This window comes from Schistocerca piceifrons, chromosome 4, assembly GCF_021461385.2.
Source record: "Schistocerca piceifrons isolate TAMUIC-IGC-003096 chromosome 4, iqSchPice1.1, whole genome shotgun sequence".
Classification (NCBI taxonomy): Eukaryota; Metazoa; Arthropoda; class Insecta; order Orthoptera; family Acrididae; genus Schistocerca; species Schistocerca piceifrons.
The window spans coordinates 293,017,307-293,040,833 of record NC_060141.1 but is presented as its reverse complement, the minus strand read 5'-3'; the positions used below and the strand labels follow the sequence as shown (position 1 = coordinate 293,040,833).

At 40.2% G+C, this 23,527-nt stretch overlaps 1 protein-coding gene across 1 annotated transcript in view; it reads left to right on the top strand.

The window, feature by feature from the left end:
* Positions 1-23,527, top strand: part of LOC124796280 (integrin alpha-PS5-like) — a 566,708-nt gene that overhangs the window by 293,170 nt on the left and 250,011 nt on the right. The window contains exon 10 of the mRNA XM_047260397.1: positions 19,617-19,719. Within this exon, the coding sequence (XP_047116353.1) occupies positions 19,617-19,719 (103 nt within the window). The remainder of the gene's footprint in view (positions 1-19,616; positions 19,720-23,527) is intronic.

The window sequence follows — 23,527 nt, the reverse complement described above, 5'->3', positions numbered from 1 at the left end:
TATTTACTCATGGAGTAGAACGTAAACCACCAGCTACAGTGTTCTTTGGTTTCACAGATAACCTTGTTAATTTTTTGTACCATTTGAAAAAGTCATGAAAACCTTTTTGTCCTTAATTCTAGCCTTATACAGATTACTGTTTCTAATTTTTGAAATAAATTTGCATTCCTTTTTACTAGCTTCTTGCAGTTCTGTGTGGATGTAAGTCTGCTTGCAAATGCTACATGATAATATTGTGGGCTACAGATAATGAAAATCCTTGTTAAAGTCACCACAGAGCCAAATATTAGGGTACTTTGAGTTGTAGAGTGTAGTTTTAGAATGAATATTACGCTAAGGACTGTTTTCTTAGTTTGTATTTGTTATCTGGACTCCATATGATAAAACGATAGCCCTATTTGCAATAACTCCATATTCCCACCTGAACAATTTGGTGCAGTGCTGTGTATGGTCATGTGATTCCCCATTGCACCCAAAATTCCAAGCTGAAATATGACAAAATGCTTGTGAGCAGAGCAAATACCAATGTCATTGTAGCTGAGCATATGCAGCAATGCTTGCTTTCTGGTGCTCTCTGGCAGCTGTTGAGACAAACATCTAACAGGTCACAGGGAAATATTGCAAATTGAGGTTTGAGAAGGCGTACTTTAAAATTAAATTTCTATTCACACAAGATGAATTATGTCACATTGAGAAAGTGCAATGGATTTCTTAAATCACAAAGCATTTGACTCTCATTCAAAATTTAACTTTCAGACCCAGAAGACATTTACACCTGCATCTGCATCTAATTTATGTCATTATTTAAAATTTTACTGCCACATTTGTGTCTGATATACACTGGTGTCCAAAATTAAAGCAACAAACCACTATTTCCCTGTCCTGTGTCTAACTCACGATATAATCATGGAAACTTCAAACAGATACAGTTGAGTTCTGCATGGAAGATGGTATTCCGGTCAATGAAAAACCTTGGCAATGATGACATCAGGGCACCTGTCAGATGGAGTAATGTTTCCCAGGTAGTCCAAATCCACAATCACTGAGTACAAAGTCATAGTCAGTGCTGTATGGCACAGTGAAGATACCTAACAGAGTCTATATGATGGAGGGACATAGGAAGAGTGGAAGCAGGACAATCACTAAATGTGGATCATTCTGCTGTTTTTTTTTGGTGTGGCAACAGGTCATAGAGATTGGAATTACATCCCAAAGACCAGAGCAGGGCTGACCACATGTGACATCAGAAAGAGAGAACTGAAATTTGGCTGTAAGGGCACGATGGGACTGCCTTAGTACTGCACAGCAACTGGCATCTGGTCTTTCGATATGGGCTTCCGACACACTACTCGGTATTTACAGCCTAGCTCTTTGCCCTGTGTCAGGCCACAGGGTACATCTGGCAACACAGCCTTTTGAATTGTGTGCTCTGCTCAGACTCACTCAGTGCCCTTCAAAGTCTATGTGCGCTATACACCGCCCATCCCTTAGTGCAGCGGATCCAGGAAAACTGTCACTTGCTCACTCTTGGTGGAGCCAGTGTGATTTTTCTGTGGGTTCCTGGTCATATTGGTCCACCAGGAAATGAGGCTACTGACTCTGCTGCCAAGGCTGTAGTCTTTGTACCTCAGCCCATGAGTTCCTATATTCCCTCTGATGATCTCTGTGTTGCCGTCTAGAGGTGGTGTCCTTTTGGCATTGCCAACGGTCCTCCCTTCACAGGAATAAGCTCTGGCATATTAAGCCTCCCCCAGCAGTTTGGATGACCTCGTCTTGGCCCTCCCACAAGGAGGAGATCATGTTAACTAGGCTGCATATTGTGCACTGCCTTTTGACCCTTGGTCATTTGATGAGTGGTGCTACCTCACCATTTTGTCACATTGTGCCCAAGTTTTAACTGTCTGCCACTTCCTGATGGAATTCCCATTTTTTAACCGTTTATGTTCCCACTTTGGTTTGTCATCTGAGTTACTGGCCATTTTAGCAAATGACACATGGGCTGTCAACCGCTTTTAACTTCTTATCCGCCAATGCAATATGGTGAAGATCATTTAATTTTTAGTTTTGGATCTCCATTTCTGTATGGTGCCTTTTTAGCTCTTTTTCCACCTACCTGTTTTTAACTGTTTTCTATTATATCAATTGGGACTGACCTACAGTCAGTTTTTAACTCCTCTCTGTCTTTGTGCTCTATAGTTTTGACTTGGGCACATATGACCCTAGTTGTTTTTTGCACCATAAAGCAAAACAAAACCATTTTTTTCCAGAGACCTGATGTATGTATACTGTTCATGTGTCTTCACAGAAGGGATTGTCTAGAATGGAAGCATCAACATGCTACCTGGGTGGTCAAACAGTGGGCCAATGGTTTTTCACAGATGAGTCTTGGTTTGGTCTGGAGAGTGATTTTCGATGGGTTCGCATCTGGAGAGAATTTAGGACACATTTTCAGGACCAAATGTGGAAAGAGACCAATATCGAGGAGGATCCCTAATGGTGTGAGCAGGGATTACATTGACCACTTGAATGCCTCTTCATGAATTTGTACAGTTGAATTGGCAAGGTTTAACTTCTTTCAGGTATCATGATGAGATCTTAGGTTTTCATGTGGGGTTGTTGTGAGGTGCTGTGGGCCCAGACTTTGTACTGATGGACGATAATGCTTGACCTCATAGAGCACAAGTGGTTGATATTTTGTTAGAAACAGACGAAATTGCATGCATGATGTGGCTTGCTCACTCTCCCAGTTTCAAACCCATAAAGCGAGTATGGGACACACTAGGGATATGGGACACATCATGTCAGCATCCACCAATTGCTCTCCAAGGCTTGCGAGCAGCTCTGCAGGAAAAACGAACATTGTTGCCTCAGCATGAGATTAATAACATCATTTACAGCATGCTCCATCATTATCAAACCTGTACTGCTTCCAGAGGATGTCACATCCCATACTGAACATATTAACCTGTTTTAGGAATGTGTGTATAAATCTATTAAGATGGAAAAAGCAAATAACATTTTTGTCCATCATTATGCATGTCGTAGTTGTATGTGCTCTGTATTCTTAACATTGTTTCTACTTTACTATCACCTATTTGTACTGTTTTGCAGCAGAATAAAAGCAACTTTGCTATGTTTCTGTCTGTTACTTTAATTTTGGACAGCAGTGTACATTAAAGTGTAACACACAGGACCAGTATTATATGTGAAAACTTAGCTTTTTTGTAGCTATACTATGTGATGTGAGCTGTGATTGACTGACAAAAGCACATCATGATCTTGATTTCAGTGCTTTGGAAACTAACGTGATGAATTTGGTGGAATACGTATTTATACTTTTATAATAAGAAAATATGGTGTGTATATGTTGCTGCACTTAGTTTTATAACAAGGAGAAAAGGTATTTTCACTGGTAAAAATGTATTTTCACTCACTAAAACGTGTATTTTTAACTAGGAAACGTGGAAAAAAAATTGGGAAGATTTTCTTTATCCAGCCGGCCGGTGTGGCTGAATGGTTCTAGGCGCTTCAGTCTGGAACTGCGTGACCACTATGGTCCCAGCTTCGAATCCTGCCTCGGGCATGGACGTGTGTAATGTCCTTAGGTTAGTTAGGTTTAAGTATTTCTAAGTTCTAGGGGACTGATGACCTCAGATGTTAAGTCCCATAGTGCACAGAGCCATTTGAACCATTTTTTCTTTATCCGCATATACACACTGTGCACTATATGAGGCAGAAAACGTGTCTTGGATTCCCAAAGGGAGGCTTGTCATCATCTATGCTGGGCCACTGGCAATGGTGTCTCAGGGTAAATATGTACTGCTTTAGTTGCTAAGTGAGGCTGATGTTGTCTAGCCATTCACTAGACTCCCTATTGTTCATGCATGTCCCTGGAGAATCTGGTATAGTCCAGAATATGGGGCTTGAAGTGGAGCTTTAACACCCTGTGCACAGAGTGTCACATGTTTATAATGCTCAAGGTCTTTGTGCATAAAAGAGTGAGGTGTACCATATCATAAAACCTCCAATGGCTGGATTTTGGACATGTGCTGTTTTAAATGACGCAAAATGTGTAGGTGGTCTTGCATGGTCATCTCGATTGTTTCTATGTTAACAGAATCACCAGGCATATGCAATATTTTGCTGTAAACTAATTCTGCTGCTGATCCATTCATTTCCAACTTGAAGGTTGTCCGTAAGCCGAGTAGTACCACGGAAAGTGCCAACATCCAAGCTTCATCAAGGCACATTAATGCTGCCTTCATACAATGGTGCCAGTTGCTCAATTGTCCCATTGTTGGCCTGGTAGTAGTTCATAGTCTTGTGATGGGTGTATTGAAAAAACTTGGCCAACTGGGTGAACAGATCTGACTCAAACTCGGATCCACCGTCAATACTGATATGTGGTGAACACCCAGATCTCACCAATCATGTCTGTGTGAAAGTGGAAGCTAATGTCGAAGTTGTGATATTGTCCATAGGTATTTCTTTAGGCCAGTGAGTAATATGATCAATCATGGTTAACAAATACTTCTGTCTGCCTGATGGGAAAGTGGAGCTAACCACATCCAAATGCACAAGAGCAAAAAAATGTGTGGTGATATCTTGGAAATCACCAATTGGGGCATGTACATGTTGAGAGAAATATTGCATCTCTGCCACTTGAGATGGGATCTGGCCCAGTTATGGCAGTTTTTATGCAGTCCATTCACAAGCAGCGCTGTGATGCCACATGGAAGGTTGGTCACAACCTGGATGGCACAACTCATGAATTATGTTGAAAGCCTCCCTTCTGATTGCTGGCAGCAGAAAAGGATGAGGTCAACCATGCCAGGCTTTACGGTACAGACATGTATGTATCTTCCCCTGGATGTCCATGAGCTGCAACTTCAGTGCCTGATACTGGGTCATTGACATACTGAGTTTCTTGTCTTCATGAAACACTCGTGCAAGTGTGAAAAAATTCTATTGGAATCGAGACACTGGTAACCTATGACAGACAGTCAGTAATTACACTGTTAATTCCAGATATGTGACTGATATCTGTTGTGCACTGGGCCACAACCTTGAGATGAATAAATTGTCTGTGTGAGTTGTTGCCACTGTACTACCTGAATGAAAATGTTAAGCACTTGTGGTCCGTATAGATTGTAAAGACTCATACTTCAACTCGTGGGCGAAAATATCTAACTGTGTAGTACACAGCCATGAGCTCACCATAATATGTACTTCATTTCCTTTGTGAAGGCAACTGTTTGTGTGAATAATATTCCAGTGGCTACCTGGTGTTGTGAACCGACTGTTGGCAGCATCAGTGACTGTCTGGTTTGCATCCATGACAATAGCTAGCAGTGAATCAAGCTTCAGGTGGGCTAAAAGCACTGTATCAGCCATGCCCTTTTGTGAAGCCTTGAACACAGAGCACATATTATCTGTCCAATGCACATGAGATTTGCTGTTAACATTAGGACCCCACAATGCTGCTGTCAAAGTTTCCTGTAACTCTGTTGCCTGGGGAAGATGTCAACTGTAGAAATTATGCATACCCAAGAAATGTAATAATTCCTTGACTGTAGTTGGCCCAGATAGCTGTAGCATTGCTTCTACCTTCTCAGTCAGAGAAAGGGAGCCCACAGCTGATTAAAGTCCCATAACAGTGGTACAGGGTACCTATTTGGAACTGTTTGAGAGTTAAGCACATGATTGTTGCCACTTGGGTGCCAGACTCCACCTTTCTTTGGCAACAGGTGGGATTCCACTGACCACAGGCTTTTTGTTGGCTGTATTAGGCCTACTCATAACATCAGATCAAATGCCTTCACAATTGCTAATCAGTCTGGAGCCCTACATTCTAGGCCTGCACGCCAAAGAAGGGCCCATTTGTTGTTTTCATATGGTGCACTGTATCATAGTATCCACCTCAGGGGCTGATTATGTGGTCAAATTTGGGTAGTCACTGTGCAACACAGTGTATTCACCACTGGAAGCCTGCATCAACTTGGCACTGTTGACTGCAACACTGCATTTGAAGCCAGAGATAGCAAGGCCATTGATGCTGTTCACAAAGTGGGCATTTGCCATGTCAGGTAGTAGCTGGTAGGGCACAAGGAGGTCTGCTCTGATGGTGGCCTGTGTGACATCCATGATGTTGCAATACCACATGTATGAGTGGCACAGTCCTAGGTTCAGCTCTGACTGTCGAGTGCCACATGTTGCAATTGAAGGGTTGTTAGCAGCCATCAGAAAAAAAGCTGTTGGTGTCTGACAATGGTGCATAGATGTTATATGCTGTGTACTCTGGTTCAAGCGAGTATCTACCAGGAATTTTATGACAGAACCTCAATCAGTTACAAACAGGCTCTTGGATGATGTTTGGCTCTCAGTTGAATGTACTACCAACTGCTGGTGACATTTGAGAATGAATGAGGTGGTGAACACTTCTTTGCCTGACTACCAAACTGGCGGTGGAAACAACGTATCTGTGTGTCACTCAACTGAATTGTGGCACAACTGGCAGACCTACCACTTGAACATTGTCAGGTTCATCCTCTACTGTTTCCCGTGTCATTGGGCAATAACAGTGTACCAGCCTGGATGCAAAACATGAGCAAGTCATGGTCTGCCCAAGCTACTGTTGACGCAGTGGTTGCACCCTTCTTCAGCACCATGGACTGCACTGACCTGTGTAAATGTGATTGCATCTTGAATGTGATCAGCTAGCTTTGCAACAGTGTCCAGTGACAGGTCTGTCTGTGAGGCAACAAACACCTTGAACTGGTGTTAGTAATTAACTACTCCATAATGTGCAGAGCAGCCATATGGGATTAGCCGAGCGGTCTAGGGTGCTGCAGTTATGGACTGTGCGGCTGGTTCCAGCGGAGGTTCAAGTCCTCCCTCGGGCATGGGTGTGTGTGTTTGTCCTTAGGATAATTTAAATTAAGTAGTGTGTAAGCTTAAGTCCCATAAGATTTCACACACATTTGAGCATTTTTTTGTGCAGAGCAAGTCATCCAGTGCCATATCTGTGTCAACTTTACTGCACAGATGATGCAGGTACTGTAATGGCTTCTTATTACTGATCTCTTCCTTTGTTAGCAATTGCCTAATGCACTGATTTCCTATCACTGATGTCTTCCTTTATGATCACTCGCCTAATGCAATCTTCCTGGGAAGCAGCCAAACTTCATGTTAATTCTGTCTTGAGATTAGTGTATAAGTACATATTGGATGGTGTGGTAATGACGTCTTGTACCTCAGTTCTGAATCTGTGGCCCAGCTAACTTACGATAAGGGTGAACTTAGTTGCATTGGCCATTATTCTTGCACAACAGAAACTTGTCTTGTACCTTAGCTCCAAATCTGTGATCCAGCTGACTTATGATAAGGCAAACTGAGTTGCGTTGGCCACAACAAAAACATCAAAGCAATTCAGAGGCATGCTGATAGATTTGTTACCAGTAGGTTCGATGAGCATGCAAGTATTACAGAGATGGTTTGTGAAATCAAATGGGAAGCCTTGGATAAAACACAATGTTATTTATGCAAGGCACTATTGCACAAACTTAGAGAACCAGCATTTGAGACTGACTGCAGAATGATTCTACTGCCATCATTGTACTCTTTGCATAAGGAACCTGATGATAAAATGCAAGAAATTAGGATTTGTACAGAGGCTGTTAGACATCATTATTCTCTCACTTTATTTGTGAATGGAATAGGAAAGGCAATGACTGGTAGTGGTACAAGATACTCTCTTCCAGGCACCATGTGATGGATGCCAGAGTATGCATGTGGATGTAGATCACCTGAGGCCAGCAATCGTCAAGTATTTCAATGATGCTCCATCATCTGGTCACCTGGGATTCATTGAGTCTAGACTTAATCAGATGTAGGTGTCACTGCCTAGAACTCTACTGATCAATTAAACACTCTGTGAGCCACTTTACTGGATGCAATGACGAATGCACATGCTGCAGTTACCTCTGGGGCATGTGGTACCAACCCCAATTGCTGAGGCACCATTCCCAATTGGAATTAACCTCAAGGAGAATTTTCCAAAATCAACAAACAACAACTGATGGATAACAGTCTACACTGACCACCCTACATACTATCCTGTCCCTGGAGAGGTGCTTACTACCACAGCTCTGTAAATTGCAAAAATAATTGCATGTGAAGCACTGAGCACCCTTTGTCATGGTCTCTCATAGTGGGAATGTTTTCTGTCAAGACTAGTTTCAGAGGTAATTTCACTTTGTGACATCACCCACAGGATGGTAACTGCCCACCATCCACAGATGAATGACCTCACAGAAGGCTTTCATAAGACACTTGTACATACACTCACAATGTAATTTGATTTTGAGCAGAGACATTGGCATACAGTACAGTCCGTCATGACATTTGAAAGCAACAGAGCGAAGCAGGACACTGCAGGATATGGTCTTCCCATTTCAATGGGAGAGACTCAGGATGACTGTGAAACAACTTATCACCAGGACCAAATAAGCAAGCCAACTATCTCACATATGGACTCTGGACATCCAGGGGAAAAACCAATAGTGCTATAGCACCAAGCACCAGCCAGTGAAATTCAACCCAGAAGAAATGGTGTAGGTTTTTTTACTCATGTGATACGTAGGACCATCAAAAAAGTTACTGAAGCACTACTTTGGGCCATATCACAGTCTTAGTTGCTTGTCAGACGTCCACATGAAGGCGGTTATGCTACAGGTTTCCAGTCAAATCTATGCATTAGAAATTACTTATATTCATTATTTATCATTTGTAGGAGGTTCTTGATGTGTATTATTGTTGTGATGTTTGAATATTCTGGAATATTTGATGTTTGTATAAACATGAGCATTCTGGAATATTCAGTGTTTGTATGAATAGCTGCACACTCTGTTGGGGGAAGTTTGTTCTGTACTTGCTGTACATTAGTGTCCATAGTAGACATGCTTCTGGTTATAAGTGTTATACCATATTTGAACTTGATTGCAGATTCTGCATGACAATATTACTAAACCCGAATGTTTGTTGCCAGGGTCCAATACCTTGGATGTGAAGTTACCTTGGTACTTTCTCTGTCAGTGAAGGCAGGATGTGGAATTGTAGAAATTTTCTTAGCACCTTAACATCAACAATGCAGCATGTATCATAGCTTTGCCACCAAAGGATGGACCTGGTGCTCTGATCTTTCTAACACAGGCTGTAATGACCTTACAAGCAATTCTGCAAAACCTTAGTGAAGAAATGAGGTGGTTTTTTGCTGAAATGTTGTAACTAAGATTGTCAACTAAGATCCTCTCAGTAAGTGTTTCATAGATTTGGTAAGAACAGTGACTGACACCATCCATGTTGCAAGATCACATGCAAAATGTTGGTCTCGAGCATCCATCTCCACAAAGCCTCTTTACAAGGTAGCTGCCAACCATGGTTGTGATGTAATGTAAGCCTAGTACTCAGAAAATCATCGAGAAAGCAATCGAAAGACAAACAAAGAATGTAGCCTCATAAATTAATTCAGTCTTGAAATGGAACAAAAACCTGAAACTCTGAAACTGCCACACAGGACTTTCTATTCTCTCAACAAAGCTGAACATACTCATAATCTTTTCACTAGAAGCTAGAGCTCGCCTATATTTTTCTGGAAATACTAACATATTTGGAAATCTGATATCATATGCAGGCAATAGGTTATGAGTGTGTGCCAAAGCTAAGCAAGATGAGGGAGAACATGAACGCATACATATACATGGATCTAATTTCTACTACTACTTACAATAATTTCTGAATACCCAGTACTGTGTTCAGACAGTTTAGCACTTTATGAGGTACTGCTCACATGTCTGTCCATGATGGGAGCTCACCATTGAGTCCATATTGCCTTTGAGACTAAGAATTAGCACCTCACACTGTGGGTGTACTTTTGTCTCCAAGAGGCTACATATGTGTAACTGCATCAATTGCCAACTAATGATTTGACAGTACTGGTTTAAGTGTAGTCAACCTACTAAGTTCCTTTTCCTCATTTCTTGATTTAGTACAAAATTAAAAGAAACATTAATCAAACTGTAGGTTTAACTACTCAAAACCACTGCTTTGTGACATCATTCAATATTTCAATGCCACACACTGTAGACGGCCAGAGGAAATTCCTGCTATTCCTGCTATTCATAGCATGTATCATGGAACAAAAGGTTTGCATTTGTCACATAGCTTCTAAAACGCCTGGAAAGGCACAGATTCCTGTGTACTGGATACTTAGTCCACCCATTGACAATGTGTGCTATTGCCATGCCTGCTCCCATTATTACCTTCTCTATGTAAAATTATGTTCACACATATATCACTCACCATACTATGCAACACTCAACTCTCTTGATACAAAATACAAAGCAATTAATTTATATTGATACAGTACTCAAAACTGAATCACATAGCCATATGGGAGGCATGATTCTTGATGAATTTATTGTAGCTGAAACCTTTACATGAGCTATTATTAACACACATTAAATGGGCTTTAGCTTAAAAACTGCCTCATACTTTTTCCTTGCTTTCCTCTAAAGTAGAGTTAATTAAAAACAAAGTTAAAGAACATTGTTCTTGTGACAGTTGCATTTGGACCTAAGGAAATTTGTGTTAAATTCTGAAATTTATTAAAGTTGGGTTTCAGCAATATGGAGTTTTACTGTATTTGACTAGGCTTCTGAAACTTTCTTAGTTGTACTATAAATTTTATGCCGTAGAACTATACAGTCCAGTCACATTAATGTGACCACCACCTATGTTTGACATCAGTGTGAAGTAACTGCTCACATACAGTAGGGGGTAGCAGTAGCAGTGGTAGGTATATAAAGTATGTTAGTGGGATGTGGGAAGCTGTGTAGGCATTATTGTAATGTGGTACCAGAGTGATTTATCTGATGTTCAAAAGGACATCATCATCAGCTTTTGGGTCAAGGGTGGAAGCATTTCCAAAATGTTTACAGACTATTGTGCTTAAAGTATATAATTCATGGCAAAATTGTGCTATCCAAAACCAGTGTTGGCTCAACTGTGATAGAACTTGAGTTTTAGATGACATAGGTGAATGATGTCTGTGGAGATGTGTGTGGGACAATAGATGTTCAACTGCTGAGCAACTGACCACCCAAATGAACCAAGGGCAACCAGCAGTGTCTCCAGTGAATGTTGCTGTGTATTGGCCTGCTCAGCTGGGGACTGCTTCATGCGCCCTTGCTGATTGTTTTTCATCACCAACAAAGTCTGGAACTTGCATACCAGTATCACAACACATATTTATCCAGCTTCTTTTAGATAGTACTGCATTATAGATAACTGCATCATCTGCAAAAGCCTGATTTCATTATTAATATTTTATGCAAGGTCAGTAATGAACAGCAAGTGTCGCAGCATACTTCCCTGGGGCACACATGAAGTTACTTCTATATCTGACTATGACTCTCCGTCACAAACTTCGCTTGATACCCCATATGATCATATATCTGACAACAGGCATAGGTGTGGTAGTGAGTCAAATAGTTTTTGAAAATGAAGAAATACAGCATCTACCTGATTGTTTGATCCAACATTTTCAGTACATCATGTGAGAAAATTGCAAGTTGGGTTTCACATGATCAATGATTTTGAAATCCATACTGGTTGGCATTTAAATTCAGATTTGAAGAAGTGTTTCCTAAATTTCTAAGAATAATTAAAACATGTAACAATAACAACTGGGTAACCAATTGGATAAGGAAATCCTCTGAAACCCTCAAGCACCTCAGCTCAATGAAAAACTACTGTATTAATTCAGCATTTCATAACTATTATCATACATACAGAAAGATCTACAGAAAAGTATTGTCAGTGGTAAAAGGTACCAAAATGACAAATTTATAGAAAAAGGTAATAATAAAATGAAAGCACCATGTAAAATCACCAAACATAAGACTAATAGAACAAAATTAAAGCCAGTAAACATACAGTTTCAACACAGTGATACCAAAATAAATGACCCCAAAAACCTAGCAAACTTTGCCAATCAGTATTTCAGCAACATAGCAACCAAATTACAACAAAAGTTCAGCAAAACAAAGCATTTACAAATGCTGAACAAAATACCACACACAATGATGCAGCGAACAACCACAGCAGAAGAAGTATGCAATGTTGTGAGTAACCTAAAATGTAAAAATTCTGCAGGCAAAGATGAAGTACCTGTGTGCTTACTGAAGGACTGCATAGACAACATTAAAGACCCTGTAGTGCACATCATCAATGAATCCTTCTCCACAGGTTGCTTCCCAGACATTATTAAAGCATGCAAAAATCCTACCTATATATAAGAAAGGTGACCTAAAAATCACAGAAAATTACAGACTAATCTCATTACTGTCATCCTTTTCAAAAATCATAGAGACCATAATGAAAAACAGGCTCATGGGGTACTTAACAAAGTTCAATCTTCTGAGTAAAGAGCAATTTGGTTTACGGGCTGGCAAAAGCACAAATCAGCTTTAGCTCATTTCTCAAATATTATCCTCAAAGCAATAGACAAAGGAGACCACACAACAGGGATCTTCCTTGATTTGACCAAAGCATTTGACAAAGTACACCACCCAATTTTGCTAAATGAACTAACTGCATTAGGAGTAAGAGGAGTAACAAACATGTAGTTTCATTCATACCTGCAAAACAGGGTCCAACAGGTGGAGATCATTAAAACTAACTCCAATCATACCTTTTCATACCTTCCAAACCCAGAATACATCAATATGGGAGCCCCCAAAGAAGTGTGCAGGGCCCAATCCTCTTTTTAATGTACATCAAAAATTTTCCACAAAGTGTCAAACATGGTGAAACAGTACTGTTTGCTGATGACAGAACAGTAACATCTTAATCAAACAACATTTTCAGGCATGCTTGTTGACTCTCAATTAAATTGGACTGAGCACACTGCATTACTTGGAAAGCGAATAGCTTCAGCATGCTGTGCACTTAGGATAATAAAATTCAGTGTGTAGTAGCTCGTGTACTAGAACTGCACATTTTGTGTATGTCCACTCTATAATTACTTACGCCATATCCTTATGGGGATCAACAGAGCAGAACAGATAAGCAATATTTAAGTTGCAAAAAAGGGCTATACAAATCATAATGAAAAGTAGCAATAGATCCCATTGCCAATAGTTATTAAAACCTTTGCATATATTGACAGTTCCATGTGAATACATTTTGCAGACAGTAATATACATAAAAAGCACATTGACCAATTCCTGATAAACAGTTCCATACATGTACATGAAACCAGACAGAGACAACTCTTATAACTCTATAGGAGAAACAAATCAAAAACTGAAAGTAGCATGTTATATAATGGAATTAAATTGTACAACAATCTTCCACAAGAGAACAACGACATAAGCGAAATAGATAAATTCAGGAAATCTCTAAAAAAATTATCTCTTGGAAGAGAGTTTTTAAACTCTCAAGGATTACTTGGAATGATGTAAATACATAGACACATGTAAAAATTATCAACTGTGTTATTAAGTGGTTTGACAATGTATATTTATGCTACAATATTCCTGAATTCCGATTGTGATAATTATAAATTTGTGTACCTATTGTATACAGGGTGTTACAAAAAGGTATGGCCAAACTTTCAGGGAACATTCCTCAAACACAAAGAAAGAAAATATGTTATGTAGACATGTGTCCGGAAACGCTTACTTCCCATGTTAGAGCTCATTTTATTACTTCTCTTCAAATCACATTAATCATGGAATGGAAACACAAAGCAACAGAACGTACCAGCGTGACTTCAAACACTTTGTTACAGGAAATGTTCAAAATGTCCTCCATTAGCAAGGATACATGCATCCACCCTCTGTTGCATGGAATCCCTGATGCACTGATGCAGCTCTGGAGAATGGCATATTGTATCACAGCTGTCCACAATACAAGCACGAAGAGTCTCTACATTTGGTACCGGGGTTGCATAGACAAGAGCTTTCAAATGCCCCCATAAATGAAAGTCAAGAGGGTTGAGGTCAGGAGAGCATGGAGGCCAAGGAATTGGCCCGCTTCTACCAATCCATCGGTCACCGAATCTGTTGTTGAGAAGCGTACGAACACTTCGACTGAAATGTGCAGGAGTTCCATCGTGCATAAACCACATGTTGTGTCATACTTGTAAAGGCACATGTTCTAGCAGCACAGGTAGAGTATCCCATATGAAATCATGATAGTGTGCTCCATTGAGTTTACATGGAAGAACATGGGGCTCAATCAAGACATCACCAACAATGCCTGCCCAAACGTTCACAGAAAATCTGTGTTGATGACGTGATTGCACAATTGCAGATTCTCATCAGCCCACACATGCTGATTGTGAAAATTTACAATTTGATCACGTTGGAATGAAGCCTCATCCTTAAAGAGAACATTTGCACTGAAATGAGGAATGACACATTGTTGGATGAACCATTCACAGAAGTGTACCCGTGGAGGCCAATCAGCTGCTGATAGTGCCTGCACACACTGTACATGGTATGGAAACAACTGGTTCTCCCGTAGCACTCTCCATACAGTGACTTGGTCAACGTTACCTTGTACAGCAGCAACTTCTTTGACGCTGACATTAGGGTTATCGTCAACAACATGAAGAATTGCCTCATCCATTGCAGGTGTCCTCATCATTCTAGGTCTTCCCCAGTCGCGAGTCATAGGCTGGAATGTTGTGTGCTCCCTAAGACACCGATCAATTGCTTCGAACGTCTTCCTGTTGGGACACATTCGTTCTGGAAGTCTGTCTCCATACAAATGTGCCGCACCACGGCTATTGCCCCGTGCTAATCCAGACATCAAATGGGCATCTGCCAACTCCGCATTTGTAAACATTGCAAACTCCGCATTTGTAAACATTGCACTGACTGCAAAACCACGTTCGTGATGAACACTAACCTGTTTATGCTACGTACTGAGGTGCTTGATGCTAGTACTGTAGAGCAATGAGTCGCATGTCAACACAAGCACCGAAGTCAACTTTACCTTCCTTCAATTGGGCCAACTGGTGGTGAATCGAGGAAGTACAGTACATACTGACGAAACTAAAATGAGCTCTAACATGGAAATTAAGCGTTTCTGGACACATGTCCACATAACATCTTTTCTTTATTTGTGTGTGAGGAATGTTTCCTGAAAGTTTGGCTGTACCTTTCTGTAACACCCTGTATACTTATGTTGGCAACATCCATACAGTCCTGACTGTCTATGGATGGATAAATAAATAAACAAATAAAAATAAATAAATAAATTGAGGAAGTCATTCTGTTCAAGTTACCTCATTATGTCCAAATTCAGAATATGTCCTAAGATTCTACAACAAATCATTGTCAAGGATATTGGATGGTAGTTTAGAGGATCACTTCTACCACCCTTCTTATAGATGGGTATGGCTTGTGCCTTTTTCCAAAAACTGAAGACAGTCTTTTTTGAGGAGTCTACGATAGATTATAGTTAGAAGAGGAGCTAACTCATCTGCAAATTCAGTACAAAATCTGGTAGGAATCCCATTGGACTCTGGAGCTTTGTTCAATTGTTATGATTTCTGCAGTTTTCAACACCACTGACACTAATATTTCTTCAGTTCACCTTTTCACTGGTATGAGAATTAAATTGGGACAATTCTTCTGTGTTTTCCTTGGCAAATTAACATTTGGAAACTGAGTGGAGCATTTCAACTTCTTTACTACCCTTGATTTCTGTTCCTGTCTCATCACTACGGACTGGACACTAACCTTGGTGCCACTAACACCTTTCTATATGACCAGAATTTCTTTGGGTTCTGTGGAAGATAACATGACAGTATTCTGTTACAGTAGTCACTGAAGGCATCAAGCATTGATCTCTTAACAGCCAGATGCATTTTATTCAATGCCTCTCTATCTGTAGCCACATACTTTGTTTTACACCTATTATGCAATACTCTCTGTTTCTGTATAAGTTTCTTTATAGTACTGTATACAGTGGAGGTTTCCTCCCATTATGAACTGCTCTGCTGGGTACATATCCATCCAGTGCATGGTCAACTACTCTTTTAAATCTGATCTGTAGTTCCTCTAGATGCTCCTGCCCTGTGCTGAAAGTTTGAAGTTTGTCATTGAGATATGACACTACTGATTTTTATCTAGATTACTGAACATATGAATCTTTCTGCTTGTTTTAGTTGTCTTTTGTACTTTGGTAATCATTGTTGCCACAACTGTGTCATATTCACTGATATCAGTTTCAGTGTGTACATTCTCAAAGAGGGCAGGTTTATTTGCTGCCATTCAATCTAATATAATTCTATCATGAGTGGAGTTTCTAACTCTCTGTTCTATATAGTTTTCAGAGAAGGCATTTAGAAAAGTTTCACAGGATGTCTTATCATGCCCACCACTAACAAAGCTGCAATTTTCCAGTTAGTTGTTGGATGATCAAAGCCTACACCAGTGGTTACAGTATGGTTGAGGAACTTATATACAAGTGAACAGAGGTTTCCTCTAAAGTTTTCAGTTAGATCAGGAGATGAGTCTGATGGGTGATAGAAGGATCCAATTATCATATCAAGCCCACCCTTGATACTGAGTCTTGCCCAAACAGTCTCATATGCAATTTCAGTTTGTACCTTAGTGGATTTGAGTTTCTCATATATTATGGAAAACACACCACCTCTAATTCCTTTCAACCAGCTTTCTGTACCTAGTATTATGTGAGACTCACTGCTTAACCCAAGCACTTAATCTCTAGCACTTTGTTGCAAATGTCTCAGCAGTTTACCATCAGGATTTTAATACTCTCACCTGTGGGAGGAATTTCGTTCAAACTTACACTGATACTTCTGAATTTCTTAAAGCTATTGTTATCTGAGTTGGATGGAGTGCCACCTGATGGAAAAATCTCTTGTGTCCACATCAAACACAGTCAGTTACCTGAGTACCAGCCCCTGATGTGTAGTGCTCACCTGACCCATTTAGCTATACCCTGTAGTTCTCAACCCTAAGGCACAAATCCAGGAAGTCACAGCCTAGCTTGTTACAGAACTTTTGTAGTCTCTGGCTCAGCCCTTCCATTCAACTTAGAACCAAAGGGCCATGATCAGTTCTGGGGCAATTCTGCAAATTGTGAACTATGTTGAAACTCCATGTGCTAGGCTGGTTTTCTCAGCCTTCTCTACCAGTCGCTGGAATGATCCAAGAATGACCTCAGAGCCAGGACAGCAGGCATCATTTGTTCCAACATGTAGCACAGTCTGCAGTTGGTTGCACCCTGTTCCATCAATGGCCACTGGCATAGCCTCTTCAGTGTGTTGAATTAGGCCCCCAGGCATACACACTGAATGCACCTGCTGTCCTTTCCTGTCCCTTGCTGACATTTCCATAAGAGCTACAATCATTCGCTGTACATTTGAACTGCTGACTGATTAATAAACTCCTACCCTTTTGCATTTGCCTCCTCCTGACACTGAACAAAACAGGTTTCTCCACAACAGGTGAAGTGAGTTCCACTGGGCCAGTTTTAGTTTCAGTGAAAGACAGGGGGATCGGTACAGCACCTTGAGCCCTCCCTGATCCACAGTAACTAAATTACAAATGCTAATTTGCCACAGATTGTTCATAGATCTACATCTACATCTATACTCCGCAAGCCACCTGATGGTGTGTGGTGGAGGGTACCTTGAGTACCTCTATCGGTTCTCCCTTCTATTACATTGTTCATGGAAAGAAGGACTGACAGTATGCCTCTGTCTGGGCTCTAATCTCTCTGATTTTATCCTCATGGTCTCTTTGCAAGATATATGTAGGAGGGAGCAATATACTGCTTGAGTCCTCCATGAAAGTATGTTCTCAAAACTTCAACAAAAGCCCATACTGAGCTACTGAGAGTCTCTCTTGCAGAGTCTTCCACTGGAGTTTATCTATCATCTCTTTAATGCTTTCGTGATTACTAAATGATCCTGTAATGAAGTGCACTGCTCTCCATTGGATCTTCTCTATCTCTTCTATCAACCCCATCTGGCATGGAACGCACACCAGTGAGCAATATTCAAGTAGTGGGTGAACATGTGTACTTTAACCTACTTCCTTTGTTTTCAGACTGCATTTCCTTAGGATTCTTCCAATGAATCTCAGTCTGACCGACAATCAACTATATATGATCATTCCATTTTAAATCACTCCTAATGCCTACTTCCAGATAATTTATGGAATCAACTGCTTCCAGTTGCTGACCTGCTATATTGTAGCTAAATGATGAAGAATCTTTCTTTCTATGTATTCACAGCACATTACACTTGTCTACATTGAGATACAATTGCAATTCCCTGTACCATGCGTCAATTCCTGGCAGATCCTCCAGATTATGCAAAAGACAATGATAGCTTCTGAAAATTCTCAAAAATACATGCTTGTTTGTGTTGATATATAATAGAGCTCAGGAGTAATGTATTCTTTGGCAGTACTGTGAACCACAAACACTGATTTGCTACAAAATAAATTTCATATCCAAAACACTCATACTGGTAAGTTACAAAAATATAGTTTTGTAAGTATACAAAACACTGAAAATAACGTATTTCTCATGTAATTCCACAATGAAACTAGGGAATGATTGTTTTGAATGAGTATAGACCTATCATTCTCAAAAATTTTAAAAGAACACAATTACATTTCAAGCCTAGAATTAACAATAACAGTACAAGATTGTTGTGGCATTTGTGAATGTTCAAAATTTCAGAATATATCACAATACAAACATGCCAAAATTACGCAAATAGTGAAATATCTGAATCTAGTACTTTAAATTGGCACACAATCTTGTATACATGGTCTTGCATAAAGGAAACTTACTAAGCTGTCTTTATATATAAATAAAGGTACGTTTTGTATGGATTTTTCACTTAGTTGATTCTGTACACATTTCTACAATGGCATGCTGAAGAAGAAAACTGCAGCATGAGTTTATCTCAATCAGAATCTTTGAAATGTCAAGTGTATATGTGTGGTTAAAAGAGCAACAGGATGAGTTTACCATTCTCCCCTAGCCATCAGACCCCCGGAATTTAAACCCAATGGAGACTCTGTGGCATGACCTATATCAGGCTGTTTGTGTCATGGATCCACATCTGAGAAGTCTAAAGCAGCTGGCCACAACTCTGGAATTGGCATGGCTTCACAAACTTGCCATTACCCTCCAGGACATCAGTCAATCTCTGCCTGCATGTTTGCACCACAAAAGGTAGTTTTTCAGGGTTTTGGCAGTTAGTCACATTAATGTGACTGGACCTTGTAGGTACTCAGTTCTGTGTTTTTCACTGCTGATTTAATCTTCAGGGAAAGCGTGTAAAAGCAAATTACATTATACTTATCATTTTTTCATTCTTTGCATCTCACTGCTCATATTTTTCACACATAAAACATACTTTAACCATTTTAGGTTTATTAACTGCAGGGATACGGCTTCACATTCTAGGTGATATTTTAATTGCCGTATTCTGTGATTGTTCCATATATATCTGATTAATTAATACACTGTCCAGTACTTAATGTTCATTTTTACAGAAGTCTATGAAGCTGTATCAGAAAATTGATGGTCAGAAATCTGGAGGTCAGTTTGGTTTAGCAGTTACATCTCTAGGTCAACTGAATCGAGATGAATGTGATGGTGAGTCAGTCTAGTTTCTTAGCGATTTTCTTTTAAAAATCCTAAACAATGTAGGCTCAATAAAATAACTAAATTATTAATCTCATTAAGTCATTCATTTTAGGTAAGTTACATTACATTAATTTTAAGAACTGTTACTTATGAATTATTGCATATTTTTATCTTAGTTTCATGTCCTTAATATTTTAAGACATTAGCCTTACAAGTGAAGTATAGAGGGTGATCTTAATAGCCAGATTATTCTTGGCTTTAACTGACAAGTCCATTGCCAGTGAAGGAGAGGGAATAAGCTTGCATATAGACAAAGGAAACCTATGTTATGCAGTTTGTTGTCTCTTCATCTCAGTAAAACAGTAGTAGGAGTAATGAACTACTTTAACATTTGGAAAGGAAGTCATAATCCTATTTTCTGAGATCAGTCATGACCAATTGCAAAGTATCCTCTGTTTATTTTCATCTGCCATTTTATATATAGAATGAGTAACACTGGAGCTAATTGCTGCAAACAATGGTGTGATGGCCAAGCTGTTGTGACACATAACACAAACAAACACTGGATTTTGAAACTTTATTTCATACAGCATGACAGCACAATGTACAATCACATGAAACTATACCCAGAGGTGATGCAAAGTCTGTTTTCCAAATCTTCAGTGTTGTATGATAGCTAACAGTTAACAGCACAAATACATTATATCTGGAAAGCTCATGTTTGGCTAAATATAGGCAAGCATAGACGTCACTGGCTTTGGCAAAGCTAGATTTGAATCAACATGCACAACTGGTGTTGTGAACTCATGCTAGGGGCTAATGGTGGAGCCTCAGGTGTCGATCCCCACATCCACAGCTAACAAACCTTAGCTTGTCACATGAAGTAACTTGTGTGGTTTGTTGGCATGTGGAGTTGCTGGTGCAACTGGCACAACACACTGATCTGAAAGGTAATGGTAACTGTAGGTTTACCACACCCCTCCCCTCCCCAGGGTGGGAATCCAAATGTAAAGCTGGAAATGTGCTGACTGTCGATGGCTATGCCATATGGTCAGCAATGGAAACCAGAGACAATGTTGTAATGATGTCAGGGCTCCAGAGTGGCAGCTACCCCTCTGGTGCACTCTCCAGTGAAGTCCCTGGCTGGTAATATGATCTGAAGTGGTGATGTGCCTCATGGTGCAGAAGCTGGATACAAGCCTGGACTCTCCTCCTGTTGCTACAGTAACCTGGAAAAGCTAATGATGGAGAAGAGTGGGTGAGCTCTTCATTCGCCTCCAGCTCTTCTATTACTGAAGGATGGGAAAATGGTGATTGAACCCCTAGGCTCACACACGCATCCCAGTTGGGAATGTTGGAGAGGGAGGAGGGACTGTGGAGCTGGATGTGGACAGCAGTAAATGCAGGAGAGAACAGGGTTGACGTTCATGTACCATCTCTAATAGGCTGTTTTCAGCAAATGCTGATTCCCTGTATGAAGTCTTTCTTAAAAAAAAAAAAAAAAAAAAATGCCAGGGCATCTTCACAGAAGCATCTTGGACTTATTTTTTCATCTGCTGTTTGAATGTCAAAATGAACCTCTCTGCCCCTCCATTTGGTTGGTGATGGAAAGCAGATGAGTATATGTCTTTCACTCCATTCTTATCACAAAAATTCTCAAAAAGCTATGCCTGAACCTTTGGACTGTTGTTGGTCTCTAACATCTGTGGTAGTTCCTCGATGGTGTAAATCCTTGATGACACAATTATTGTGTATTCTGCAATGGTTGTTTGACAGTTAACAGTGGATGGTATCTGGAAATAGTCAAGGTGCACTTGTTGCAATGGTTTGGTGAATGCTGACTGTGACGAAAAAGCCTGATGTGGGGCCACCTGCTGCTCTGTGCATCTGCTCTGATAGATGAGGCTCTATATTTCCCAATCAGTGGTCAGCCAATAAGTGTGGAACCAGGTGAGCAGCTTGGCCCCCATGTACCGGATCCAGGAGCTTTGTTGTAAGTTTGTTGGCTCAGTAAATGTGCTGCAGTATGCTGTGTCGTTAAGTGGACCACACCACTGACGACAATGAAATGATGTTGCAGGCCACAGTAATACCAAAGAGGACTAGATAGTTGCCTGATCAATTGCTTCTGTCATCCTCTCTTTATTATAAGATAATATGGGACTGAATTTTTTTAATTTCCTCTAATCCAGACAATTTGTAAAAACAAGTAATGCTAGACTAAAGACAATAAATATAATTTATATATAGAGTGAAGTAGTACAGTCAATGCTGTGTGGTTTTCAATGTTTGGTGGAAGCAAAGGTCTTTGTCTCCACAAAAAAACTGTTCACTATTTTGTAAGTTAAATGGTTTAAACTAACACCTCAGTACAGTATCTATGTTCAACAGCATGCACATGCATGCACACACACATGCACACACACACACACACACACACACACACACACACACACACACACACGCACACGCACACACACACACACACACACACACTGATACACTCACTAGGTTCAGGCCCCAATGACATTTACCTGGTTTTGTCCAGAGAAAAGTTTCATCTACGTATATACTCTGCTAGCTACCAAGCGGTGTGTGGCAGAGGGCACAATTCGCACCATAGTCATATTTCCCCCTCTGTTCCAATCGCGGATCACGCAAGGGAAAAACGACTGTCTGAACACCTCAGTACAAGCTCTAATTTCCCTTATCTTTGAATGCCGATGATTGCAAAATTTGAAAGTTGGTGTTAATAATATATGCTCTACATTCTCGGCAATGATCATATTATGGAATTTAGTGAGCAGCCCCTTCCATTTAGTGCATTGTCTGCCTACAAGTGTGTCCCACTTCAAACTTTCTAGGAGATTTGTAACGCTCTCATGATGGCTAAATGTACCAATCACAAATCTTTCCACTCTTCTTTGGACCTTCTCAGTCTCTTGAATCAGACCCAGCTGGTAAGGGTCCCATACAGACGAACAATAAGCCTGGACAAACTAAAGTATTGAAAGTAATTTTATTTGTTGAAGGACTGCATCACTTCAGGATTCTACCAATAAACCACAATCTAGAGTTCACCTTACCCATTACTTGTGTAATCGGATTGTTGTATTTGAGACCATTTTGAATAGTCACACTCAGATACTTGATGGATGTTACCACTTCTAGAGACTGGGCATTTATTTTGTACTCGTGCATTAATGTGGATTTTCACTTTGTTATACGCAGTAGGTTACACTTACTAATATTGAGAGATAACTGCTAGTCATTACACCATGCATTTATTTTCTGCAAATCCTCATTGATTTGTTCACAACTTTTGTGTGATACTACTTTCCTGTGGACTACAGCATCATTGGCAAACAGTCTAATGCCACTGTCAATACCATTACCATCAACCAGATCATTTATGTAAATCATAAAAAGCAGCAGACCTATTACGCTGCCCTGGGGCACACCTGATGTTACACTTGTTTCTGTTGAAGTCTCCCCATTCAGGACAACATACTGCTCTCTGTCTGTTAGAAAACCTTCTATCCAACCGCATATGTCCTTGAATAACCATAAATTTGCATTTTTTGGAGCAAGCAACTGCGCGGAATTGAGTTAAATGCCTTTTGAAAGTCGAGGAATATGGCATCAACCTGGGAGCCAGTATCCAGAGCCTGTTGTATATCGTGCACAAAGAGGGCCAGCTGTGTCTTGACTGACCACTGTTTCCTTAAACCATGTTGGTTTCTGCAGATGAGCTTCTCAGAGTCTAGAAAGGTCATTATGTCTGAACACAAAATATGTTCCACGATTCTACAACAAA